The following is an 18964-nucleotide window of genomic DNA, read 5'->3' on the forward strand; positions in this document are numbered from 1 at the left end:
TCACCTTTTGGATTCTTATTACCCAAGGTACTAAGAATATTACCAGTGGCATACAGGGAGTTTAGCCAATCAGTGGTCAGAAAAGGTGTTTCTTCTGTAATTCAAACCGATCTCTGGCTGGCCCTCCACCCAGGCCTGATGCCTCGGCCAGAGGCGTTGACCTCCATCACCCTCCGATCTCCAGATTAGCCCCTTGCCCAGACCTGACACCTCTGGCCCAGGCATCAGGCCTGGGCAGGGGACCCCCATCTCCCTCCGATTGCTGGCTCCACCCCCCTCCCAGGCCTGAAGCCTCTGGCCAAGGCTTTAGGCTTAGGCAGGGGCCCCTCCAGCAGCTCTGATGGCCGGCTCTGCCCCTGCCCAGAAGCCCCCTGGCTCAGGCCCTTCTTATGCTGCTCAGGGCCCACACAGGGTCTACCTTGAAGTGACCTGGGTGCTGATGATATTCCCGGGACCCAGGCTGCTGGGCGCCTATGTATGCAAATTAACCGCCATTGTTGTTGGGTTAATTTGCATACTCATCCGATTGGCTGGTGAGCGTAGTGGAGTGACACCAATTTGCATGTTTCTCTTTTATTAGTGTAGATGGGGCCCTTACAGACATTTTCCCTATCAGGGCCAATGCTGTGGCTGGACCAGCCCTTGTTCTTATCATGAGTGCAGAATGCAACTCGGCAAAATAATCAGAAAACTTTGAGGAACAAGGTTTATTACTCATAGGTCTTAGAGCAGTGACTCATTTTTTTGGTTGATTTTTATTTGGTTTTTTTTGTTTGTTTGTTTGTTTTTTAAGAGAGAATAGAAACATTTTATTATGGTAACAATGAGCAAGCAATTCAAATGAGTGGAGGCAGCAGTGTGGGGATGATACACCTAGCAGTAAGTAATCAAGGTGTGGTGTGATAGAGGTGTGGTGGCAACAGTTAGTTTCACAAGAAGAGGAGAACTAGTTATTCAGCAAAGTGATTACATTGAGTTTGCTCAACAACTTTCTACAGAAACATCTGAATATACTGAACATTGTTCTCTTGGCTGTTGAATCTCTTGTCTTTTGCTCTTTCTAGCATTTCACTTAGTTGAGTACTGAAAAACATTTTCCAGACAAATCTTTGTTCTCTAGTGGGCAGATAATAAGGAACAATTTTAGTCCTTCCATAAAAATTAAATTCAACAAATTTATGTATATATAGAAAGAATTTTATAAACATCTCTATCTATAGATTATCTAAGGCAAATAATTGATTTCTCTAACAACATCTGTAAAATGAGCATTGTGATCCTAAAGATAAAAATAAGGAGTAGGAGCCACGGGTGGAGATTATGTGCCAATCTAGAGGAGGAAACTTTACTAAGGATAGAGAATGCATGGGGTCATGGTCTTTTGATCTCCTGCATTCATTTTCTCTCTGTCTTTGAGAGTTCAGAAGATAGGGAGCATCCATACTTTCTGCTTTGGAGTTTTACAAATTGAGGATGTTTTCCTTCCCTCTTACCTCAACCAAAAGTAACCCAATTTCTATGACTGAAGTTTACTACACGCCCCAGTCTGAGAGCCTGAGAGACAGAAACAGAGTTCTGACTTTAGGGAATTAGTTATATGGGGCAGACGCACCTGAAAACATACAGGAAATTTAGACAGATTTTCATTAGCCTAATCTTCCTTGAACAGAGATGAGATTTCTCTCCAGATTACTCTTAATCCTTTCAAGATTAAATCAAGCATCCCTTTCTGACTCTCAACTTCACCTCTAGCATTTTGCTGCATGAACAAATAGTATTTCTCCCTTTCTTCAAATTCCCTCTCCATTTCTGCCTTTTTCATTTCCTGCTCTAATGTAACCTCTAGCTTTCTGATTTTCTCTTCATACTCCTCTTTTAACTGCCTTTTCTCTTTCTTCAGCCGAGCTCTGTAGTTTTCTTGTATAGCTTGAATCTGTTTCTGAATCTCCACCTCTGCTCTTTGGTAAATCTTGTTAGTGTAGAATCCTCCCTTGTTCTGCTTCACTATGCGCTGGACCAGGTCCAGCAGTTGTGTCCTTTGATCCTCCTGCTCAGCCCCTGTCGCCTTATTGTTGAACTCACAGTGGCGATCCTTGAACTGCTTCATCAGATCTTGAATGCCTTCTGGTGCTTCCTTTAAGTAATCACGGAGCTCCATGCCATCCAAGTCATCTTTCCGGGTAAATAAGAGGTCTTAGAGCAGTGACTCGTTTTTTTGGTTGATTTTTATTTGTTAAATGGCATTTAAATATATAAAATAAATATCAAAAATATGTCTTTGTTTTACTATGGTTGCATATATCAAAAAATTTCTATATGTGACATGGCGCCAGAGTTAAGTTAGGGTTTTTCAAAATGCTGGCACGCCGAGCTCAAAAGGTTCGCCATTACTGTCCTAGAGGGTAGCCTGCTCAAGAGTCCCACAGTGAGGTCATTGGTCAGTGGGGTTAGATTGGGGGGTCACAGAGGGGGAGAGAGAGAGAGGGTGGGAGGTCCAGGGTTTCACCAGTTCACTGTTTATTGGCTAATTTAAAGCAATAGGGTGGGAATCAGGGTGTGGAAAGGAAAAAGTGGGATCAAACAATGGTCAGTTATCTAGGTTATCCAGGGTTTTCTAAAAGAGGAAACTTAATGGGTGGGAGTGGCCTAATTCCTTATCTGCTTATTTTGCTAGTAGTTGTATCATTCAGTGGTCAATATGGGTATAGTATTCTTGGATTCAGTCCCTTGCTTTGCATTACTTTGTATATGTAACATCAATCAAAAGTTTAATATTACACACTACACAGTTTTTGTTTTATTTTCAGTGCACTAAAATGTTTGTTTCACTCTTTCTGGCCTCCTTGGTTTCTTGTGAAAAAATCTGTGTTCATTTATTTCATTATCATCCTATATGCAATGATCTAGCTGTTTTCAAATTTTTTATTCATCTTTAGTTTTTCAGCAGTTTTATTATAATGTTGGGGCATGGATATTTTAAGGCTTATTTTGTTTTATATTTATTAAACTTCTTGAATCTGTAAGTTTATGCCTTTTGACAAATTTAGAAAACTTCAGATATTATTTTTTCCTGACTCCAATCTCATTTTCTTCTCTCCCTGGTACTGCAACAACAGGAGTGTTAGAGCTCTTGATAGTACTCTGTTGACTGCTGTTCATGATTTTTAGACTTTTTCTGTTGTTCAGACTGGATAATTTTTATGGAACTCTTTTTAAATCCACTCTTTACTATTACCATTCTACCAAATTAATTCTGTGAAATTTTATTTTATGTTTTTCATATTGTCACCGCCCCAGTGTCTGTGTCCCTTGGTTATGCTCATATGCATGCATACAAGTCGTTTGGTTGATATCTAACCACCCCCTCCCCTGCCTTCCCTGTGAGGTTGGATGGTCTGTTCAGTGCTACCTTGCCTCTGGATCTATTTTTGTTCATCAGTTTATGTTGATAATTATATCCCACAAATGAGTGAGACCATGTAGTATTTATATTTTTCTGACTGGCTTATTATGCTTAGCATAATGCTATCCAGTTCCATCCATGCTGATGCAAATGGTAAAAGTTCCTTCTTTTTATAGCAGTGTAGTAGTCCATTGTGTAGATGTACCACAGTTTTCCAATCCACTCATCTGCTGATGGGCACTTAGGCTGTTTCCAAATCTTAGCTATTGTAAATTGTGCTGCTGTGAACATAGGAGTGCATGAATCCTCTCTGACTGGTGTTTCTGTTTTCTTGAAATATATTTCTAGAAGTGGGATTATTGGGTCAAATGGCAGTTCCATTTGTAACTTTTTGAGGAAGTTCCATACTGTTTTCCACAATGGTTGCACCAGTCTGCATTTCCCCAGCAGTGCAAGAGGTTGCCTTTTTCTCCACATCCTCACCAGTACTTGTCATTTGTTGATTTGTTGATGATAACCATTCTGACAGGTGTGAGATGGTACCTCATTGTTGTTTTGATTTGCATCTCTCAGATGATTAGTGACTTTGAGCATGTTTTCATATGTCTCTTGGCCTTTTGTATGTCCTCTTTTGAAAAGTGTCTATTTAAGTCCTTTACCCATTTTTTATTGGTTTGTTTATCTTCCTTTTGTTAAGTTGTATGAGTTCCCTGTAAATTTTAGATATTAAACCCTTATCTGAAATAGCCGTGGCAACTATGTTCTCCCATGCAGTGGGTTTTCTTGTTGTTTTGTTGATGGTTTATTTTGCTGTTCAGAAGCTGTTAATTTTGATGGAGTCCCATTTGTTTATTTTCTCTTTAGTTTCCATTGCCCTAGGACCTGTATAGGTACAGATATTGCTATGACATATATCTGATATTTTGCTGCCTATAGAGTCTTCTATGGTTTCCTGTCTTACATTCAAGTCCTTTAACCATTTAGAATTTGTTTTTGTGTATGGTGTAAGTTGCTGATCTAGTTTCATTTTTTTTTTTTTTTTGCATATACCTGACCAAATTTCCCAGCACCACTTATTAAAGAGACTGTCTTGACTGATTTGTATGCTCTTGCCTCCTTTGTCAAATATTAATTGAGTATAATGGCTTGAGTTGATTTCTGGGTTCTCTGTTCTGTTCCATTGGTCTATATGTCTGTTCTTCTGCCAGTACCAGGCAGTTTTGAGAACCGTGGATTTATAATATAGCTTGATTTCTGGTATTATGATTCCCTCCAACTTTGTTTTTCTTTATCAGGATTCCTATGGCTATTTGGAGTCTTCTTAAAAATTTTATTCCATATAAATTTTTGGCAAGTTTTAGTTCTTTTACGATTTGGATGCCTTTTTATTTCTTCTTCTTGTCTTAATGCTATGGCTAGCACTTCCAGTATTATATCAACAGGAGTGGGCATCCCTGTCTTGTTCCTGTTCTTAGGGGAAATGGATTTAGTTTTTGCCCATTGAGTATGATGTTGTCTGTAGGTATGTCATATAGGGCTTTCTATTATGTTGTGGTATGATCACTCTATTCCCATTTTGCTGAGAGTTTTTATCAAGAAAGGGTGTTGGATTTTATCAAATGCTTTTTCTGCATCAATTGATATGATTATGTGATTTTTGTCTCTCAATTTGTTTATGTGATGTATCACATTTGTTGATTTGGGGATATTGTACCATCTTTGCATCCCCAGAATAAGTCCCACTTGGTCATGGTGTGTTATCTTTCTAATATAATGTTGTATCTGATTTGCTAGAATTTTGTTGCGGATTTTAGCATCTATGCTCATCAAGGATATTGGCCTGTAGTACTCTTTATTTGTTGTATCTTATCTGGTTTTGGAATTAGGGTAATCCTGGCTTCATAGAAAGTGTGCCTTCCTCTTGAATGTTTTGAATAGTGTGAGGAGGATAGGTTTTAGTTCTTGTTTGAATGCTTGGTAGAACTCCCTGTAAACTTTGTAAAGCTATTCTGACCAGGGGTTCTGTTTACTGGAAAATATTTGATTACTTCTTCAATTTCTTAGTTAGTTAATGGCCTAGTCAGGTTTTTTGATTATTCCTGCTTGAGTTTTGGAAGCTTGTATTTTTCTAAGAATATACCCATTTCGTCTAGGTTGTTCAGTTCTTTGGAATACAGTTGTTCATAGTATATTTTTCATCATCCTATGTATTTCTGTGAGTTCAGTTGTTACTTCACCTCTTTCATTTCTGATTTTGTTTATTTGGGTCCTCTCTCTTTCCTTCTTGGTGAGCCTGGCTAGCTGTTCATTAATCTTGTTTATCCTTTCAAAGAACCAGTTCTTGGTTTTATTGATATTTTGTATTTTTTGGGGGGGGGGGGGTGGTCTCTATGTCATTTATTTCTGTTCTCATCTTTATTATTTCCTTCCTTCTGCTTACTCTGGGCTTTTCTTGTTGCTCTCTAATTTTTTGAGTTGTAGGGTTAGATAATTTATTACCATTTTATTTCTTATTTTTTGAGGTAGGCCTGTAGAGCTATGAACTTCCCTCTCAAGCCTACTTTCACTCTGTCCCATAGATTTTGGATTGTTGTGTTCTCTTGTCATTTGTTACCAGGATGCTTTTTATTTCTTCTTTGATCTCGTTGGTAACCCAATCATTGTTTAATAACATGCTATTTGGCCTCTGAGTTATTTTTTCATTGTTTTTATTATAGTTGATTTCTAATTTTATGCCATGTGATCTGAGAAGATGCTTGATATGATCTATCTTCTTGAATTTTAAGAGACTTTGCCTGTGTCCCAATATGTGGTCTATCTTTGAAAATGTCCCATGTGCACCTAAGAAGAATGTATATTCTGTAGCTTTGTGGTGAAATGTTCTGAAGATGTCAATTAAGTCCATCTGATCTAGTGATTCATTTAGGATTGATGTTTCTTTGCTGATTTATTTGTTTAGAGGATTTATCCAGTGGAGTCAATGGGGTATTAAAGTTCCCTACTATGACTGTATTGCTGTCCATCTCTTCCTTGATATCTTCCAGAATATTTTTATGTATCTGGGTGCTCTAGTATTGGGTGCATATATGTTTACCAGAGTTATATCCTCTTGTTGAATTGCTCCCTTTATTATTATGAGGTGGCCTCCCTTACCTTTTGTTATGGCCTTCATTTTGAGGTCTAATTTGCCAGATATAAGTATTGCTACCCCAACTTTCTCTTCATTTCTATTCACCTGAAAATTTTTTTTCCTTCCCTTCACTATCAGTCTGTGTGAGTCCTTAGTTCTCAGTTGGGTCTCTTGTAGATAGCAAATATATGGGTTGTTTTCTTATCCATTCAGCTATCCTATGTCTTTTGATTGGAACATTTAATCCATTTATGTTTATGATCTATGTTATTGATAGGTACTTGTTTTTCTCCATTTTTATTATTTATGCTGTGTTCCTTCTTCCCTTCCTATTTCTTTTTACAGCAGTCCCTTTAGCATTTCTAGCATTACTGGCTTGGTGGTAATAAACTTCCTTAGCCCTTTTTTTGGTCTGTGAATCCCCTTATTTCACCTTCAAATTTTGAATGATAGCCTTGCTGGGTATAGTATTCTTAGATTCAGTCCCTTGCTTTGCATTACTTTGTATATTTCAATCCATTCCTTTCTGATCTGATGTGTTTCTGTTGAGAAATCAGTTGATAGTCTAATGGGAGATCCCTTGTAGGTAAGTTTCTGTCTCTCTCTGGAAGCCTTTAAGATTCTTGCTTTGTCATTGGTGTTTATAAATTTAACTAGAGGCCCAGTGCACGAAATTTGTGCACTGGGTGGGTGTGTACCTCAGCCCAGCCTGCACTATCTCCAGTTTGGGACATCCCTCTCACAATCCAGGACTGATGGCTCCCAACTGTTTGCCTGCCTGCCTGCCTGCCTGATTTCCCCTAACCACTTCTGCCTGCCAGCCTGATCACCCCCTAACCACTCCCCTTCCAGCATGATAGATGCCTAACTGCTCCTCTGCTGGCCTGGTCACCCCTAACTGCCCTCCCCTGCTGGTTTGGTTGCCCCAAACTGCCCTCCACTGCAGACCTGGTCTACCCCAACTTCCTTCCCCTGCAGGCCTGGTCCCCCCAACCTGCCTTCCTCTGCCGGGCTGGTCACCCTTAACTGCCCTCCCCTGCAGGCCTGTTTCCTCCCAACTGCCCTCCCCTGAAGGCCTGGTCCCCCCCAACTGGCCTCCTTTGCAAGCCTGGTTGCCCCTAACTGCCCTCCCCTGCCAGCCCAATCACCCCTAACTGCCCTCTCCTGCCAGCCTTGGTGCCCCTAACTGCTCTTCCCTGAAGGCCTGGTCACCATCAACTGCCCTCCCCTGCAGGCCTGGTCGCCACCAACTGCCCTCCCCTGCAGGTCTGGTCACCCTCACTGCGCTCCTTTGCCAGCCCGGTCACCTCTAACTGTCATCCCCTGCAGGCCTGATCACCCCCAACTGCCCTCCCTTGCAGGCCTGTTCCCTCCCAACTGCCCTGCCTTGCCAGCCATATTGTGTCCACATGGGGGTGGCCATCTTGTGTGTTGGAGTGATGGTCAATTTGTGTATTACCTCTTTATTATATAAGATTATGATGTGTCTTTGTGTCAGTTTTTTGGGGTTCATCTTATTTGGAACTCTGTGAGCTTCTTGGTGTTGTGTCAGTTTTTGTTTTTGTTTTTTGCCAATATCAGGGGAGTTTTTTGTCATTATTTCTTCAAACAGAGGTTTCCTACTCCTTGCTCAGTGCCCTCTCCTTCTGGCACCCCTATTATTCCAATATTGTTTCATGCCATGTTGTCCTAAATCTCCCTTAGGCTGTTCTCTTGTTTTTTAACTTTTTTTTTTTTTTTTGCCAGTTGCTGCTCTGCTTTTGTTTTCTTTCTACCTTGTCTTCTAGCTCACTGACGCTGTCCCCAGCTTCTTCTAGTCTTCTATTAATGCTATCTATTGTGCTCTTTATTGCAGCTATGTCATTCTTCATTTCTTCTTCATTCTTCATTTGTCATTTTCTCTTGATTCTTACACATATTGTTGAATTTGTCTTCCATTCTTTTCAGCAACTTTATGACTATTGCTCTGAATTCTTTCTCTGACAAATTAAATTGCTTGCCTCCATTTCATTTACTTCCTTGTCTGGTGATTTTTCCTTTTTTTTTTTCTTGTATGGGGCTTGTTTATTTGTCTCCCCATTTTTGCTCCTCTCAGGGTGTCTGGTTATGTGGCTCACTCTCTACCATGTCGACCAAAAGGCACAAAATACAACTCATCAAGCCACAACATAGAGTGAACAAAACACGAATATATTCACGACACCAATAACACCAAATAAAAGTGAACAACAGAGAAAAGAGAATTAGGCGAGAGAAAAGAGTGCATAAATGATATTGAGAAAAGAAAAAGAAGAAAAAAGAAGAAGAAAAATATATGGGGAGAAAACTCCACAAAACCAACAACTAAACCAAAAAATATAAACACCCAGAAATAAAGGAGGGGAGGTGAATCTGAAGAGGCAGAGCTTATTTCCATAATGTAAAATAAAGGAATTGAATGAATGTGGGAATTGCTGCAATTTAGTATAGAGGAGGTAGAAAGAGAATGAGTGTATAAGAAGAAAAGTAAAAAACAAAATATTCAATAAAAAATATAAAAATAAGAAAATAATAATAATAATTAAAGATAAATATATATATATCTCCAAGTGACTGGAACTTTGGAAGGACCAGAACAAATGGAATGACCAAATGACTGGTCACTATGATGCACTTTGCACTGGCCAACTGGCCCGACTGGGGGCAACCCTTCACCTCAACTGCCCCCTGCCCCCTATCAGCCCCCTGCCACCACCCAACCACCTACAATGCATCCCCCCCACCAGTCCAGCCCAATTGGCCCACATTGGGGGGGGGGGCAGCTGGACCCCACCAGTGCACAAATTCCTTCACCAGGCCTCTAGTAAAAATAATATAAAATAAAATAAAATTTCCCCTTTCTTTATTCTACCTACCTATATATTCATCTGTTTTTGGAATAGGAGAATGGAGTAGAGAGCAGATAGGACTGAGTTTGCTGAGTGAAACTAATTAAGCTATTAGTAGAACAAGAGCACAAGCAAGGAGAAGATAAACAAAAGCATAAAATAAAAAAGAAAATAATAAACAAACAAACAACAACAAGAAACAAAATTGACTGCAAAGAAAGAGAAAAGAGAAGGATGCATGGACTTGGAGCAGGGAAGAGGAAATTAGATAAATGAGTTAGCCAACAGAGACTACTATAATAGTAATACATAAATAAAGCAGATAAAGAAGATAAATTTTTAACAAGTAAAAAGAAAGGAGAGTCAAAATCTAAAGCAGGAACAGGAGAAGAGAAACAGAATTTAAAATGGGGCAATGAGGAATAAAGGGTCGGCATAAATGAGAAAGTGATATAGAGTAAAAAAAAATAGAATGTAGAATACTAATACAAAAACAAACAAAAACAATGGAAGGTAAAAAAATAATAACAATAAATAAAAATAATAAAGAAAATAAAGAGAAAAAAATACTTTCTTAAGTAAAAGATAAAAAATAAAAATGTGAAGTAGTGAAGTTTGTTTGCTTCAGCTGATTTTTAATGTCCCACGGGGGCTGATTTAAAACCCCTCTCTACTGTTCTGTCTGCCACGTCTGTGTTGAAGTTCCCAGCGACCCAACGCTCCTCTGTGTCAGACGCCACAACCCTGGTTTTAGGCAGGAGGGATCAATCTGCCCACTTTGTTTTCTGCCTGCTTTCAGTCTTATTTACACAAGTGTCTATTTCTGACATGGCCTCTAGGTGGCGGAGTTTCTGGGACCAAATGGCCCCTCAACCCAGTCCCCAAGGGCTCCCTGGGGGTATTCAGAAATCTTGTTTCCCTGCCATGCCCAAGGCTGGGTGTGGCTGCGCTGCTAAGAGGAGCCTGGTCTCCAGGAGAAAAATGTCTGTTAGGGCTGGAGGGATCAGACTGTCCCAGAGCTGGCTTCCTTATAGTCTCTCTCTATTTTGCTTCTGAGCGTCCACAAAACCACCTTCCCCTGCACTGCAGCCTTGGTGAGTGTTTGTAATTGAAAGATCCTATGCACTGGGTTTAGCAAGTAAAAGCAAGGAAAATATAAAGACAGAGCAACTGCATCACTCCGCATCTCTCCCCCAGGCACTGAGCGGCCAGGGCAGAACTGCAGGCTGCCTTTCTGGGGACAACCTCCCACAGGTGTGGGCTTAGATCTAATGTCCCCCGCTGCCAGCAGCCCTGTGGACCCTCTTCCACAGTCAAGTGCTACATGTGTCCCCAAGGACGTGGAGCTGGTGCAGGGCAATCTCCCTCTGATACTCTAGTCCCGGCTGCGTGCCTTTCTCCCTCCAGCCCAGATCCCCGATCCCACCGATCTCTGACCTTTCCATCCAAGGATTGTCTCACTAGCTGTGCTTAATTCTCCAATTCCAGGTGGATGTTATTTGATTCAGCTTTTCTTCTATCTGCTCCGTAAGAAGGCGCTGGACCCATCCGCCTATTTGGGCACCAGTTTGTCTCCCCCTGGACAACCTTTTTAGGAGCCGTGGCTGGGGAGACTGGAGTCTCGGTGTTTGTGGTTCACAGCCCAGGCAGCAGGTCCCTGGCCGGTGTGGCTGCAGGGTCCTGGGTGGTGTCTGAGGGCTCCCCGGTGGAGTTGAGGCTTGGCTTCCCTTCAAGATGGTGCAGTTTCTGCGGCAGAGGTGGCCATCCCGGGGGAGATTGCAGCGGTAGTAGAGGCTGCCTGGCTAGGGAAGCCTGGTCGGCCCGCCCCCAACAGTCCTGTGGAATATAACTGTCCCTCACACACACACCCATGTCCACACGTCCACACTCACTCCCCTTTCCCTCCCTCCCTCACTCACACTCCTCGCTGCCATCCTGTCCACCGCCATCTTGTATCTCCTCCATCCTGTGAAATTTTATTTCATATATTGCATTTTCATTTCTAAAATGCTCACTTTTTTTTTATAGCTTCCATTTCTTTGCTAAGAATGTCTATCTTTACATTCATTTCAATACTGTTCACACTTACTTTATGGAACACAGCTATAAAAGTTACTTTAAATATTTGTCTGATAATTTCAAAATTTGTGTCAACTAAGGGTTGTCTTTTGTTGATCATGTTTTTCTTTGCTTCTTGCCAAGATTCTCCTGGTTAGTTCTGTCATGTAATTTTGTCCTGAGCATTTTAATATTATTTTATGAGATTTAAGTCTAAAAACGTTGGAAAATGTTGATTTTTTTGCTTTGTCTTACTTTAGTTGCAAACTGTAATTTCTGACTGATATTTTCAAGTTTTGCCCCAATCCAATGTCAGTTTTATTTTCAAAGTCTTTGCAGAGCTCTTTGCATTTGCCTTATGTGTATGTTCCCCAAGGGAAAACTGGGGCCTGGGTAGTGAGCTACCCCACACTTCTATCCTCAAAGCCTTTGGTATTTTATTTCTGACCAGCTTCATACATGCACATCTTGTAGGTAAATCTAAGGCTTGAAACACAACTGTATGGGGTTGCTTTCTTGAGCTCCTTTTTCTCTGCCATCCCTATGACACTCTTCACCTCTCTAGGGCTACTCATCCTGGTCCTCTGGCCACAACGTTGGAGTTTCCAGCTCCGCATTGTCACTCACCTCCTGCAACTGGCTCTGCCTCTGGGGTGAGGTGTAAATTCTGAATGCCAGTGCCAGGTGTGAGTACAGCATTGGGACTGAGTGTGTTTCCAGGGGATGATTGGAAGAAAAAATCAGGAATTCACCAGCATTATTTTATCTTTTTTATTTTTTAATTGATTTCAGAGAGGAAGGGAGAGGGAGAGAGAGATAGAAACTCAGTGCTGAGAGAGAATCATTGATCAGCTGCCCCCTGCACACGTAAAACTGGAGATGGAACCCGAAACCCAGGCATGTGCCCTTCAGGGAATCGAACTGTGACCTCCTGGTTCATAAGTAGACACTCAGCCTCTGAGCCATGCCAGGCGGGGCACCATCATTCTTTCTGTTCCTCTGGGGTGAGCCTAACAAGCGCTCTGATTAGAGATATAGAGTATCTCTTGGTCACACCTGCTGGGAAGTTCTGGAATTAAGATTAAACTGAGTCTAAGACTAGATATATGGGAGAAAACAAAATAAAACAATGGCCATATTAGTTTCATTTTTGTTTTTATTTCTTTATACTTTTTCAGAATTCTTAAATAGTTACACAGATAGGGTGTTGTGTCCTTTCTTCTTCTAACTGGAACCAGAACTATTCACCTGGCTGAGTTCGTTTCCTTGCAGTAGCATGTTGCAGTCTCTGAATATAGCCATGCACTTTAATTCAGCTTTGTGACCCTGAAAACCTAGTACCCTGTTTAGCATGTGATCTCTGTGGATTAGTATTTGGTAGTTTGAATTACTCCAATCCTTGACAAACAGCTCTTCCTATAAACTGTGTCTTATAAACTAAAACCTCTGTCTGTAAATAATTTCATAGATGCAAATTTCAGTGTCCTATGTTTTTTTTTGTTGTTGTTGTTTTGTTTTGTTTTTTTGAGACTATATCTTCTTATATTTCAGGGAACTAGATTCCTGGGGCTCCAGAAGAATGAAGCAGTGTCCCTGTGCTTGGGCCTGGGTTGCATGCCATGGATATCATGCAGACATTTTACATTTATGACATGATATTTTCTGAAGAAATATTTGGGGTCTCTATCACTTATTTGACGAGAAGGATGATGAAATCTCATATCCTAATTTTCCCCATCCACATGGTCTTATGCTGCCACAAACACATATGGGGTAGGTCTCTGTGCAACTTAAAGATATAGAATGAGACTGGATATTATTCTTTTTTTTAAAAAAAGTATCTTAAGATTTGGGGAAAAGAGAAAACAATGAAACTTTAATGAGGTCTATGCATAGGTATAAGAACACTTACTGTAATGTTTTATAATTCCTCTATATTCTTCTGAGCTGAGAGAAAAATTATAATCACTTTAATTAATTGGCTAGAAGAAAAGTTGTCACTGATAGACATTATCTACAAATTTGAAAAACTCAGCATATGATTTTTCTGTAAGTATAACTAGTATTTTGTTCATGAGACATTTACAGACCAGTATAGGATATAAACAGATAAACACAAAGAAAAACAAATAAAATTGCATTAACAATAAATCATATATATGACGAGAAATTAATTGTATCTGGGATATTCAGGTAATGTTTTAGCACAACTTAAAGTATGAATAAGTTTGCTGTCAAAAGAAAAAAGGGCAAGGCATCCCCAGAAAAGGACACAATATGCAAAAGGTCCAGAGGCCAGACCGCAGGCTGTGTTTGGGGAACCACCAGCCCTTGAAAGTTTCTGCTTGGTGAAGTTTGAGGGAGAAAATGATAAGGAGGGGTATCATCTGGTGGTGGAAAAGGGCGGCATTTCTAAAATAAGTAAAAGACTTGGTGTTTATTCTCCAGACTTGGAGCTTTTGGGAAGTTTAATCAGATCTGCATTTTTAAAAGCTGTCTCTGGTCAGAGCATAGTCTATTGATCTGAGAGCACTGAGACTGGGGAAAGTGGCCCAGCTGTGTGATGATGAAAAGTGGAGTTAAGTCAATGGCAGGGGGATGGAGAAGCAAGGGCCAATGAGAAACTGTGGACAGACGCCCTGGAAGGGTGTGGAGACTGCACGTGTGAGATGATGACCCCAAGGCTCTGACTGGGTGCTTGGGTGCATGTGGGCTCCACACAGGGAGAAAGAAATCCACGAAGAAGAGATGTTTGAGTAGGGTAAGTAACATGGTGAATTCTACTTTGAACAGGAAGTATTTGAGATGTCTGTGGAAGTTCACAGTGGAAATGAAACTGCCTGGTAGAAGATTTAAAGTGGGAATTTAAGGAATATTGTAGTGTAGGCGGTTGTTAAAACCAAAAAGACAAATGCGATGTCCTCGTGAGGTAGGCTATTTACAAGAAAAAAGGCCAGTGACAGAATCCTGTGTGAGGCTGAGAGAGAAGGGACTGTAGCAAAGGAGAACCCTCGGCATAGAATGGAGGACGGAAAACCAGGGAAAGGGCCGGAAAACGGTGGTGGTGTGGAGTGTAAAGGAGGAGAGCTGTGAGAACTGCAGGGTGGGGAAGGAAAGGTAACAAAATTAAAACCCCGTTAAAGGCCAGGGGCCCAGCAGGCAGACACTGAAAGGTCTGGTCATCTGATCATGTCTGGTTGAGAGGAGGTTTATGACATTGCATGGCATGGTGTGCAAAAGATTTTACAGATTCAGCATGAGAGTTAAAGAAGCAGACAGGAACGTGCTGGTCCTTAGGAAGGCTTCAGTGAGGAGGCAGGAGAGAGCAGGGCTCCCACTGACACCACCTGGTTCAGCGAGTTACCTTAGCACAGGCTATGGCACAGACTTCCCCTTCCACTCTCCCAACCCTAATCCTTCTAAAAGGCCTTCTTAGGTAATATTCCTGAGAATACATTCCAATTCTTTTTTTTTTTTAATATATTTTATTGATTTTTTACAGAGAGGAAGGGAGAGAGATAGAGAGTCAGAAACATCAATGAGAGAGAAACATCGATCAGCTGCCTCCTGCACATCTCCCACTGGGGATATGCCCGCAACCCAGGCGCATGCCCCTGACCAGAATCGAACCCGGGACTCTTCAGTCCGCAGGCCGACGCTCCATCCACTGAGCCAAACCGGTTTCGGCTACATTCCACTTCTTTAGACTGCTGATACCTTCTCCCTCCCTGAACAATGAGGTCATCAGAGGCCCCTTCCTATTCTCTGATCAGCTGGCACCAGCACCTCCTCCCTCTGCACCCGCATTGTGCCATTCCCTCCATGGGCCTTTCTAGGACGTCCTGACAACCTGTCCCCTGCAACTTCCTCTTTCTTTTCTCCAGAGCTGAGAAGGACTCACTTCACAGCCCTTATTTAATCCTGCCCTGAACAGGAATTTCCAGAGTATTAATTAGAAGTTAAATGAATCAACATCAAATCCACTCCATTTTGCAGTCAGCTCTGCCATAATGAAACACACACTTCAGAAAGTAATTGATGCACAAAATTGTGTAACAAATACCACAGGGCTGTGGGAGAAGTGAGATCAGGGAATCAATGATCAAAACCTTTGCCTATGACACAGAAGAAAGCAAAGATCTAAAATACATGCGAGAACCATTTTGTATTTGTTCAATGGTCAAGACATACAAAAATACCACAAGAAGTACAGCACTGTGGCTTGAAAAAACTGGCCACATTGGACGTGATGCCTGAGAGGCGTAGCTGAGTTATTGAGGTGGAGTTGAGGGTAGAAGGAGGTGGCTGAAAATCAGATGAAAAGTTGTAACAGGATGTGGACCCATTGGGGTGGACAGAGGTCACCGGTGGGCATCTGATGTTTGTGTGTGTGCGCACTGTGTGTGCTCTGAGGTGCCTCCTTCCAGCCCGAGCAGTTTCCTGTGCTCACTAGTGTTTCTAGACCACAAAGTCAAGTAGAAGCAAAGGTGAAATTTGCATTATGCTAAATTCCCTGATATATCAATCACATTGAAACCAATTTATGTTTTCAAAGCTTTAGTTATAGCAGAATTGAGTAATGTTTCTGGCCTATACTACCACCCTAGTTACTAATGTCCTGCGTTGCTCCCTGATGGCCCTTTCGTCTTATGTGTATTTTTATCTACCACGTCGCTATCTTGATTATCTATCTGCTATCTGAACTTACTGTGTGTCTCTGACCTTCTGTTCTGTGCCTGGACACCCATATTTACTGTCTATTGTAGCCTGAAAATATTATCTCCACCCCGAGGGCCTGCTCTTTCTCACTGGCTCTCTTTGTGAGAAGACCATTTGTCTAGAGCAGTGGTCAGCAAACCGTGGCTCGCGAGCCACATGAGGCTCTTTGGCACCTTGAGTGTGGCTCTTCCACAAAATACCACTTGCAGGCGCACATGTACAGTGCGAAGTTTACTTAAAACTTTAAGTAAAGTGTATTAAGTTAATTTTAGGAAAGGTTGTGGAGTGAAAGAAGATGTAGTGTTGAGGATTGAGAAAGGTATGTTGAGATGGTTTGGACATACGGAGAGGATGAACGAAAGGAGATAGACGAAACAAGTATACAAGACGAGTGTGGATGGGAGAGTTGGAAGGGGTCCACCTCAGCGAACTTGCCTCAATCAGACGTTTTTAGCAAAGGCCAGCTCAGGAGTACCCTAATTAAGTTAATAACAACGTACCTAGCTATATAGTTTAAGTTTAAAAAATTTGGCTCTCAAAAGAAATTTCAATTGTTATACTGTTGATATTTGGCTCTGTTGACTAATGAGTTTGCCAACCACTGGTCTAGAGCATGGCTCTCAATATTGGCTGCACTTTACAATCAGCTAGGGGCTTTGAATGATTCTAGTGCTCACTCCTCGTCCCAGACCCATTATTCAGAATCTCTGAGGATGAGGTTTAAGATCAGGATTTTTAAAGCTCTTCTGGTATTCTAATGTGCAGTCAGGTGGGAGAATCACTGGGCTAGAGTGAGACTTCTCAGGCACTTACGTACATAAGGATCACCTGGGGATTGGCAGAAACTACACAGTGCCTTTTATTACTTCTGGGATGGGGCCTGACTTCTACATTTTGTACAAACTCCCAGGTGTTGCTGTTGCTGCTGCTGGTGGTGGTCTAAGGGCTGCACTTTGAAGAACAGGGGCTACTAGGCAATCATGCAATGTCTTTCACCTTATTTATCCTCAGGGTGCCATGTTTTATCTGCCTTAGAGGGTCTCTCCCCTGGGACCGCAGCAGGGGAATGTGACTGTGAACCAAGACCTAACTTCTCCGGTGAGGTCCTGCAGCTGGTGGGGTGCTTACCCTAGATACCCTGTGCTCATTTGGTCTTCAATTCAGGTGACAGGACTCATTCTCAGAAACACTGCCCAGGGAGGTGAGCTTATTCTTGAAAGCCAATGAGAGCACAGGAGCGAAATGTCCTACATTTTGGATGTAGAAAGTCAGTTAAAAATCAGTACCTTTTCCTGTCACATACTATGGTCATGAAGATGGTTATAGAATGTACCTGTGTAGGTAAAGCTACTTTGGTATTTTCTCTGGTTCTGAACAAAAATCAACAGTGAGCTCTTTCTCTTTGTTTTGGACAAAGGGCAGAATTGCACTCTGCCGTTCAGAGGCTTTAACCGGACCCCAGGCTTCTTATATGACTGGCCCCGCCTCTGTCTTTGGAATTGTCTTTAAAATAATCCTTTTCCTCCAGCTGCTCATGACTGAAGTTGGGGCACAGGCCTACACTGACCAGGACCTGCCTCAGGGGAAGCTCAGAGCAGCAGCTCCTTCATGCTCTCCATGCTGCTGTGTGCATCTGCCTTCAAACTTCAAAGTGTGTTGTACTTAGGACGGGAAAGCCGCTTGGAGCTCTCACTCTCTCATGCTTCTGGATTCCAAAAATTTAATCCTGGGGTATTATGACCCTAGGAATTATGTAACTTCAGTCCCAGTGAGACCTTCTGGTCATCCTTGATGTACACACAATGAATGACACGTGTCACCTTGAGCATCCTGAGACGGGCTTTGCATCTGCACCAGTGGCTGCTGCTTAGCAACTCCAAGTGGGAGGTGAAAATCAATTGTAAACAGCCCCATTTACTCCCAGGTTTCATTCTATCAAGTGTTAACAGAGTAAGGGAAAAAACTGTATTTTTATAGATCACCAGTGTACTAGTTGAGATAGATTTTAGGTACATTGACATTTATCAAGGTAGTGAGGTCTAGACTTACACAGCAACTCCTATGGGCAGTGTCTGTCTGTGCTAACAAGAAAATAAGTAGGCACCTAAAAGTTTGGAGAGAACTCTAAGCAATGCTTTAGGAACTCAGCTGCCCTCCCACCAATGCCCTCAGAGTTGGAGACATGACTGGGAGTAGTTAGAAGTAGTCTAACTACTAACGAGAAAAAGAGACCAGAATCTGAGACTTGGTCAAGTGCAGTTCTGAGCATTAGCTGTTAGATGTCAAGTATGACAAATTGTGCTTATCCAAGTGCCAGGAGAGAGCCTAGGAAACTGCCACTGCACAACCTCACAGTGGCATATGGAGGTTCCCTGGTGTCAGGGGGAGGGGGACGGATGCCTCTTGCTTTGCAAGTGCAGGAGCCTAGGAGGATCGTAGGTTTGGAAACTGTCAGTTGCTGAGTTGACAAGATGACAGCCATCTTTGCAGCAAACATTGTAGCTAGTTCAGCGACTACTCTGAAGCTACATTCGGGTTTCTTCACCTCCTATCTGTGTCATTTTGAGTATTTCTTTAACCTTTTGATCCTTGGATACTTGTCTGTAACAGGGGATTATTAAGGGAGTATTTAATAAGTTAAAAATGTGTGAAGGGTATAACACAGAGTCTGGCATGGAGCAATTGCTTAATACATACTAGTGGTTGTTTTTGTTATTGTTTAGTTATTTTTTATAAAGGATAAATGCTAGCTACTATTGGCTATTATGGGCAATGAATTATTATGTT

General features: G+C 41.7%; 1 protein-coding gene across 1 annotated transcript; it reads right to left on the bottom strand.

The window, feature by feature from the left end:
* Positions 1-1254: 1254 nt before the first annotated feature.
* Positions 1255-18659, bottom strand: LOC118675603 (GTPase IMAP family member 4-like). Its single transcript, XM_036348483.1, has 3 exons — positions 18531-18659; positions 15658-15763; positions 1255-2193 (listed from the first exon to the last, which is right to left on the bottom strand). The coding sequence occupies exons 1-3, from the start codon at positions 18657-18659 to the stop codon at positions 1652-1654; spliced, it is 777 nt and encodes a 258-aa protein (XP_036204376.1). The 3' UTR covers positions 1255-1651.
* Between the last annotated feature and the right edge of the window lie 305 nt (positions 18660-18964).

Source organism: Myotis myotis, unplaced genomic scaffold, assembly GCF_014108235.1.
Source record: "Myotis myotis isolate mMyoMyo1 unplaced genomic scaffold, mMyoMyo1.p scaffold_m19_p_2, whole genome shotgun sequence".
NCBI classification, from domain to species: domain Eukaryota; kingdom Metazoa; phylum Chordata; class Mammalia; order Chiroptera; family Vespertilionidae; genus Myotis; species Myotis myotis.